The sequence below is a fragment of the Balaenoptera borealis genome (assembly GCF_965194805.1).
Source record: "Balaenoptera borealis genome assembly, chromosome: 4".
Classification (NCBI taxonomy): domain Eukaryota; kingdom Metazoa; phylum Chordata; class Mammalia; order Artiodactyla; family Balaenopteridae; genus Balaenoptera; species Balaenoptera borealis.
In genome coordinates, this window is record NC_138861.1 from 120,614,310 (window position 1) to 120,622,755 (window position 8,446).

At 40.9% G+C, this 8,446-nt stretch overlaps 2 protein-coding genes across 5 annotated transcripts in view; one reads left to right on the forward strand and one right to left on the reverse strand.

Annotated features, from left to right (window-relative positions):
- CFI (complement factor I) overlaps positions 1-1,542 on the reverse strand; it is a 50,199-nt gene extending 48,657 nt beyond the window's left edge. The window contains exon 1 of the mRNA XM_082389172.1: positions 1,316-1,542. The gene's annotated coding sequence lies outside the window, so the exon portion shown is untranslated. The remainder of the gene's footprint in view (positions 1-1,315) is intronic.
- A 240-nt stretch (positions 1,543-1,782) lies between these two features.
- On the forward strand, positions 1,783-8,368 carry GAR1 (GAR1 ribonucleoprotein). 4 transcript variants are annotated; one of them, XM_082389194.1, is made up of 7 exons: positions 1,783-1,933; positions 2,273-2,483; positions 3,980-4,134; positions 4,604-4,663; positions 5,954-6,092; positions 7,620-7,691; positions 8,051-8,368. In XM_082389194.1, exons 2-7 carry the CDS (start codon positions 2,285-2,287, stop codon positions 8,062-8,064), a joined length of 639 nt encoding a protein of 212 aa, XP_082245320.1. In that variant the 5' UTR covers positions 1,783-1,933; positions 2,273-2,284; the 3' UTR covers positions 8,065-8,368. The 4 variants fall into 4 exon arrangements, with proteins under 4 accessions (XP_082245320.1, XP_082245323.1, XP_082245322.1 ...); XM_082389196.1 differs by lacking the exon at positions 1,783-1,933 and adding an exon at positions 1,944-2,064; XM_082389195.1 differs by lacking the exon at positions 1,783-1,933 and adding an exon at positions 2,019-2,145.
- Positions 8,369-8,446: the final 78 nt, after the last annotated feature.

Genomic DNA, 8,446 nt, shown 5'->3' on the forward strand with positions numbered 1-8,446 from the left:
GATCCTGAGGATGGCTGTGGTACAAGGAAATTTTAATAAGTTCAGTATGTCATCACATGCAGTACAGATGGGAGGAAGAACAGCCTGGAAGCATTTAATTTGAGACAACAAAGATGCTCAGAACGTGAGGATGTTATAGTTCCCTGTAATTGTTTCTCAACTTTTGAGTTGCCGTAGATTATACTGGGTGATTTCGGTTAGGAATAACAGAGGAAAGTGTGGTAGTGGCAACAGAAGGCCTGTAACAACAGTACAAGCTTTAGATGGAATGAACAGAAATTGAGCGCTTTAGATAAAAGAGACTGCAACCAAGGTTGGGTGGGGATGGTGACAAAGATGATGGAGAGTGCTCAAAGGCTTGAGTCCAAAGATGCAGAAATCAAGAGTATGATGCTACTATGAGGACAAACAGGGAATTAGAATGATGAATAATTTGGAGAGAGCAAGGAGTGAGACTGGGGGTGGTGGTACAGCAAAGGACTGAGGGCTGTGAGAATCCATGGTTCCACTTTGTCCCGCTAACTAGCTGGGGAAGTTACTTCGCTTCTCTGTCAGTTCCTTACATGTAAGATAAAGGGGCACCACGTAATCTTGAAGGTCCCATAAAAGTTCAATGGTTTCATCACACTGAGTTGAGGATAATACTGGGACACCAAATGGAAATAAAACATTGAATGTAAACAGAGTAAAATAGAGCAGGGCAGTTATGAATAATTCTACCTCTGTATGGTGTATAGAATTTAAAGTATCAAATCTGAATAAAAACTCATTTACCAAAATTTTTTTATCTCTATGACTGATGCTTTTTCAAGAAGCTTACACTTTAGTGTAGAAGACATACTGTGATTCCTAATATTTCCATAGTTAAGTTTACGAAGTTCTTCCAATATGAAAATAACCCTCTAAAAAATGTACCAATCCCCACCCTCTTTCAAAGAGGCGGTTGACTGCGTTAAATATCAAGGTAAGGTCTCAGAAGATTCGAGTGAAAAGAGACCAACCAAATTTAACAAATAGAAGCGCTAGCGCTATTCTTTGGGAGAGAAGTCTTAGCGGAAGTTGAAGTCAAATATCAAGGACTTAAAGACAGAAGGGGAGAGGGGCTTGTAGTATAGACAGTGTCCTGCGGGTCTGAAAACGTACTTGACAAAGGAATAAACTATCTGGTACAAAAGACAAAAATATAGTCTGGCTTTCTGTCAGGTAACAGTTTCTTTAAAAGGACACACACACAGGCACACACACTTTTTCTTCTTCCTTTCGTGAAACCATACTACAAAACGACGGGCGCAGTACTGCCCACAATCGTGCGTACTTCGAAAGATCCGGAAGAAACAAGCGACTCGAAAGAACGCAGACAAGCCCTTCCACTAAGTTCCGACGCGGCCAGATCCACCACCCGGCAGAGCGCGGCTCAAACGTCCTCAGATCCGCGGGCAGCACAGTTGCTGGAGCCGCAACCCACTGACGAGCGAGGGGACTGCAGCCCAGCCTGAGAGGACAGGGTGCATGGCCACTCAGCTGCCTCCAGGAACAGCCGAGCCGCTGGGAGAGGGGCGGTCCCTGACGCCAGCCATCGCCAAGGGCAACGCCGCGGGGCGGCACTTCCTGCAACGTCACGCTGCCAAGGACGCCGCTATTGTACGTCACTTCCTCCGCTCTCCGTAGGCAAATAGACCTAACTGTTGTAAAGTAGCGGTTGACATTAGATATTATTGATACCCTTCCAACGCTGAAGGCTTTTTCGTGCAGGTGACAGCGTCCCTGATTCCGCGGGTGACTGGCTGGCTTTCTGAACCAGTTATTCGAGTTTCTAGTTGGTTCCCTCCCGACCTCCGTTTTGTGCCGGTACGGTGGCCGAAGAGGCTCGTGTGCGGCGGAAGTACCGGGCGGGAGGGTGTGAGCCTCCGGGCCTGAGGTGCACGTGGCGCCGGTGAGTGGCGGGAGGGGGCCGGGCGGTCTGAGGATGCTGGAGGTGGAACCCAGCGGAGGGAGGGGGGGAATGCGGCTGAGGACCTTGCTGCCAGCTGGGGGAGGAAGTACTCACCGGGGGTGACGGGGCTGGTGAGTGGTTGGTCGGCGCTCACGGGGCTATGGGGAGGTGACGCTCCCCCTTCGGGCTCGTCGCTGGCCGCCTTGCCATGGGTGAGGTGGCAGGGTTGCTATTATTATTGTTGTCCACTTTTATGGTTTCTGACTGAGGCTCAGAGGGGTTTGGTGGTGCCCCCAGAGGCCACAGTGACTGAAAGGCACGCCCTGTTTTTCTAACCAGGTGGGAGCAAGCATGTCTTTTCGAGGCAGAGGTCGCGGAGGCTTTAATCGAGGTGGCGGCTTCGGTCGCGGCGGCGGCAGCAGCAACCACCACTTCCGAGGTGGAGGCGGCGGCAATTTCAGAGGCGGCGGCAGAGGAGGATTTGGACGAGGGGGCGGCCGCGGAGGTTTTAACAAAGGCCAGGACCAAGGACCTCCAGAGCAAGTAGTTTGTAAGTAGGCTTCAAAGCTTGGCCCACCAGGGGGCGAGGGTGGAGTGGGGTCGGGGGACGGAGGTTGTGGGTTTGTGTTATTAGTAAGTTTGACTGGGAGTCGGGTGCTGAAAGATAGATCCACCAGCTCTCCTACGGAGGTTGCTGCTTGACTGGGGAGTCAAGCCTACGGAGAGGCTGTGAAGTGACATATAATCGTGCTGTCGAAGTAAGGGGGAGATAAGAAAGCTGAAGGACACTTAGAATGCATCGTGGAGATGGAACTTGGGTTTGGGCTGAAAGGGAGATACAACTACGTAATATTGTGCGTTTACCCCTACTGTCCCCATTTTACAGATAAGAAAACTGTGATTCTGCGTTAAGTTTCTTTGCTAGGGTCATAGTGATTAGTGATCAGTAAGTGATGTATTTGAGAGACAAAGCCAAGTTTCCTGACTCCAAAGCCCATGCTTTTAATTGCTACTCATAACTAAGTGAAGTGAGTAAAAAAAACTTGCTCAGAAGGGAAACTACGGGGGGGAGTCAAGAAAAAGACCTAATTAGAGGAGTTTTGGAGTAATTATCAAAGAGGTAGAATGGAAGTCATGGAAAGTGAGAGATTTGACAGTAGAAGCCTACATCAAAGAAGAGAAAGGATGAACAGAGTCTAATATAAAGAGTAGGATGGATCAGTATGCAAAATGGTTTGAAGAGGTCAATGGCTAGAGTCAAAGGTCCTAGCTCCATAACGGTCCACGCATGACACATCAGAGCAAGGTGAAAGTGAGGAAAAAAAGAAGGGTTCGATGGGAGAGATATTTCAATGCAAACAGACTCAGTAGAACTTGGCTAATACTAGGAATAAAAGGCTCCAGGTTTTGAGCTTGGGTGATAGGAATTGAGAGTCGGTTTTGCAGGAATATGATGAGTATTTTAGTTTGGGGTGACTGTAAGTCAGATATATAGGTAGTTATTTTGAGATTCCAGACTTCCTTGGAAAAGATCGAAGAGTCATTGGTGAAGAGGTGGTAGTAGGAACTTAGGAAAGGGGAGAAAAAAAGAAAGGGCCAGAGAACAACAAAGACTGACTTAGAGTTAGGGATGGGGAGAAGGAAGAGACAACAGAATGAAGCATAGTGTTGTTTAATCAAATAATAATAGTTATTATAGTAAAATAACTGTTATTGTAGATTGAGTGGTCTCAGTATGCCAGGCATTTTCTAAGCACTTGACATTTATTATTGCACTTAATCTTCATAATACTATATGTTAGGTGTCAGTACTGTTGTTAGCCCTACATTAAAGATGAAGACACTGAAGCACAGAGAAGGTGAGACCCGTACCCCAGGTCACATAGCTAGTATTTTGTGGAGTTGGTATACTAACCCAGGAAGGCTTTTCTGCCTCAGAACAGATATGGTGAAATCCCAGGCAGCCAAGAGGAAAGCTTCCAGAAGAGGTTGGTCAATATCATTTGAAATTGTTTTATATTTTAACATTTCCATGTCCTATTTCAGTATTAGGAGAGTTCCTGCACCCCTGTGAGGATGACATAGTTTGTAAATGTACCACAGATGAAAATAAAGTGCCTTATTTCAATGCTCCAGTTTATTTAGAAAACAAAGAACAAATTGGAAAAGTGGATGAAATATTTGGACAACTTAGAGATTTTGTATCCTTTTTAATTGGAAGATGTAGCTATCTCATTAAAAGGTTACTGTTCATTTTTTCTGGGGTTAAGTATTGATTAAACTAAACTTGCTGCTTCATTAAAGTGGATGGAGTATTGCTAAGATTGGACCATAAAGGAGAATCAAGAAGGGGGATGTATTTTCACATATATTGAAAAGATAGGCCTTATAAGTGTGACTTCCTTTTTGGAAGGTTTTAGAAATGATTGCCACTTGGATCAGTGCCACAGGGTTGAGGTACTTTGCTTTGGATATGATGATGCCACTGCAATAGGATGGTGGAATTGGAAGTTTTAAAACCAAAATTAAAATTTCACTTCTGTTTGGAAAGTCATTTCTTACTTTTCCTAAATATTTCTGTATATTCTAACCTTGTTATTTTAAAACTTACATGTGAATTCAGAAGATTATCTTTGATATTAATTGCTTATTCCTTAATAAAATTAATAGTATTTTTCAGTTAAATTGTCAGAGAACATGAAGGCATCTTCCTTTAAAAAACTGCAGAAGGTGAGTCAAGTTTATGATACCTAGATCCTTGGTTTTATAAACGAATGACCTACCTTAGGACAATTTTACTTAAGGCACTTGAGACTTCCCCAGTGTATCACTAGTGAAGCTCTTAAACTGAGATGTTCTGTACTTTAGACACTGAACTTACTAATCTTTAAAAGTAATGTGTTTAATTCAGGTTTTCAGAAAGTAATCTGTGGTCATATTAGCAATTCTGTAACTGCTGGAGTACATTTTTAATTTTATGTACAAATTTTATTGAAAAGCTTTCATTCTAAGTATAATGTTAAATTATAAAGCTTATATTATTTGGGAGAAATCAGATATTAAATGATTTCATAGATATTTCAATAACATTATGATATATGCTGTAAAGGAGTAATACATGTTGGTATGAGAATGTTAGTAGTGAGACCAAATTTAGTGCATTAGCTTTCTGAGAATGTGAGTTTGAAGCGGAGACCTGAAAGTTGACCACAGGTGACTCCCAAACCTGGCTGCACATCAGAATTACCTGGGGGAGCTTTTAAGAAGATGTATTTCTAGGTCCCACTCCTAGAAGTTTGACCGAGTAGGTGTTAGGTAGGGACGAGGATTCAGTTTTTAAAAGGAAACTTCTGGATGATTTTGATGAAGGTTAGGCCAGCACTTGGGAACCACTGCTCTAGTCACAGAGGAGGAGGAAGTGCATTTCAAGTAAGGAAAACAGCATGTGCAAGTAAAGCCACCTTATGGATCTGAAAAAGGCAGAGGTAGAACTTGGACACAGAACATTTAGGAGGGGTGGGGAAAGTTGTGAAGTAATGACTAGCAAGGTAGGCAGGGGCTAGATTAGTTAAGGCCTTCAGGTCATGGGAAAGAATTTAGACTTTAGTCTTCATTTTGTTTTTAACTATCAGGATATATACGGTTAAATTTGTACTTAAAAGAGAGTGCTAGAAAAATAAAAGAGCACCCTGGAAAGAGGTCAGTACTGTGTGTGAAGGGGCCAGGTTGGATGCTGTTGCTTTAGTCCTGAAAGAGTGGAAATGGAGAAAAGTGGATGGTTTCATGAGAGAGATAGGAAGTAGAATCGATAGGTCTTGGTAATTGGTTAGCTGTTGAAGTTGAAATAAAAAATATCACCATCTTTCAGATGTCTCATTGCAACAGCTTTGTGGATGATGTCACCATTCACTGAAATGGGCAATACTGGAGAAGAAGGGAATTAGGGGAAGATAATGAATTCAGTTTTGGACATAATGAGTGTGAAGCACATCACACTAATTATTTCTGTTATACTTCCAGTTTTATATAGACCCATATAAGCTGCTGCCGTTGCAGAGGTTTCTACCTCGACCTCCGGGTGAGAAGGGGCCTCCACGAGGCGGTGGCAGGGGAGGTCGAGGAGGAGGAAGAGGCGGAGGTGGCAGAGGTGGAAGGGGTGGTAAGTTACCTGCGGGGGAGATTTCTAATGAGATTTCAAAGCCGCAGCCAACTTATATAGCACAATTTAGTTTTGTATAGAAGCGGACCTCCCTTATAGTTATTTATCTTTTTAAATAAAGCTGCTTCCAATCTTGGCACATTACCATAGTAATAATGCTTAGTTTCTGTAAAGTATAGTATTATCTTAATTGAATTTTAAATTTTTAGTTAATATCATTGAGTGGCGATTATATACCAAGAGCTGGTCATATATTCTTTTAATATCCAAGTATATTCTTTTAATATTTAGCAAAACCTTGTGAAGGTGGGTGATATCCTTTTTTTAATGGATGAGGAAATGCAGGCTTACAAAAGTTAATTTGCTCTAATCAAACAATTGGCAGCTCAGAAATAAAACCCGTATCTTCTGATGTCATGCCAAAGACTATTACAATAAGTTCATTGCTTTGATTTCAGTATTTTGACATATGTATTTCCCCACAGCTTGGGTACATTCATCATTGTGGGCAGCTGGATAATGAGCAGGGCTGGGGATGAGGTGGGATACAGCATTGGCTATGCTTAGATCTGCAAATGGTGTGGTGGGTGGGTGACTGGGTGATGGGCAGAGCCAAAGAGATAAGGAAGAGGAGCTGCGCAGCGGGGTTGGACAGCTTCTGGTACAGGATCAGAAAAGAGAGAATTCTGTTTTCACTTTTGCCTCTCAATGTAATTATCACTTCACTCCTTAAATGTACCTTTTTGGGGTCCCGATAGCTTGGAGATAATCTCTTAAGAGATAGTAACATATATCTTTAAGTATTTTTGGGAGTACCCCTTTAAGAATTTGATGAATGGAGATCCCCTCATTTCCATTTTATATTCAGTCTCATATATGACATTTTAAAGCATTCACAACTATATTTTCTTAAAATCTTAATTTTTTTATATCAGTATTTTGGAAGTATGTGTTTGTTTCCTCATTTTATAATTTCTGTTTTTATATTTCATCATTCTTTACAAAGTTAGCCCCCAAAATGAGTAAAAATAGAGACTGCTATAGGAAGCCAAACGTGTTGGATAATAGAAAAAAATGATTTAAAAATTTTAAATTTCAAGGCTCATCAGCATGTGACCATCAGTGTTGATGTGTTTGCAGCTCCATTGACCTTAAACATTGTATTTATGGTAGTATCCCCAGAGCCAAACCACCCATACCTGCTACCCTTTGTTCTTAGGGTAAAAACAATTTAAAAAGTATATATAATAAGCAAAAGTTGAGGTACTCATGCATTTAATGGTAGGGCTAAATTGACCTTTAAAGTAACAAGCTTTTCTAATTTATTAAAACAGAAAACTTGTTTAAAAAGTTGTAACCTAGGATTTTAGCCTGCTGCTGGACAGTTTCTCCATTTTTATCTTAAAAAATTCTGTAAGGTAAAATATGTGAATATATATTCATTACAACTGCAAGAATTATATTGATATTTACAGGCTTATAAAAATATGATAGGTTACAGTTAATGAATGTTTCCTTTATTTTTAGGTGGTTTTAGAGGTGGAAGAGGAAGTGGAGGTGGAGGTTTCAGAGGAGGAAGAGGGGGTGGTGGTTTTAGAGGTGAGTGGAAAAAAAACTTTAAATGACTGAATTTCTAGAAATGGTAATGTCTACCAACTTTTATTTCTGTTTGCCAGCAAGTACATAGAACACCATGGTGTTCTTTGCTTTAGCCTAATAGATAGTTTCATTTTATATCACTTTTCCCTTTGAATTTTTTCACCTACTTCTACTTTACTTTGCTGTATTATTAATTTGAAAAACAAAAAAGTGTAATACAAATGACAGTTAAATTTGGTAAAATACTTTTGCTAAACCTTACAAGAACTAATGCTGATTTTAAACTTGAGTTTTGGGTAATAGTATTATTAAATATTCATTTTTCTGTACCCTTAATACTTTCATTTTCTCTTAATCAGGAAGAGGACATTAAGTGTAACAGTTGACAGAGAAACTTCACCAGTTGACTTCAGCATTAACCTCATGATGTACATCTATGGATCAGAAACTCGTTTCTTGATCAAATCTTGAAGAACTGGTCATTTTATGACAGTGGAGCTAAAATGTCAACGTCATGCAAAAACGAGTGTGGCAGAACAGGCAATTTTGCTCTAAAAGAGTATGAACAAGTGTTTAATGTTTTGTACAATGCTTGGAACTTGTGGGTGGTCAGTAAAGGGGCAGCTTTCATCCGAAGCGTATTTGAATTTTTAAAATAAAGTGTTTTATTCCTTTAAGTTATTTAGAGCTGTGTTTATTAAACCAGAGCTATTTTTGAGTTAAAAGGGACAACCCACAAGTTAAGTAGATTCTAT

Excerpts from the sequence above, each read along its gene's own strand:
- GAR1 (XM_082389194.1), top strand. The coding sequence starts at position 2,285 with ATGTCTTTTCGAGGCAGAGGTCGCGGAGGCTTTAATCGAGGTGGCGGC. Across the intron at positions 4,664-5,953 it reads CCTTTAAAAAACTGCAGAAG|TTTTATATAGACCCATATAA; the intron begins GTGAGTCAAGTT and ends TTATACTTCCAG. Across the intron at positions 6,093-7,619 it reads TGGCAGAGGTGGAAGGGGTG|GTGGTTTTAGAGGTGGAAGA; the intron begins GTAAGTTACCTG and ends CTTTATTTTTAG.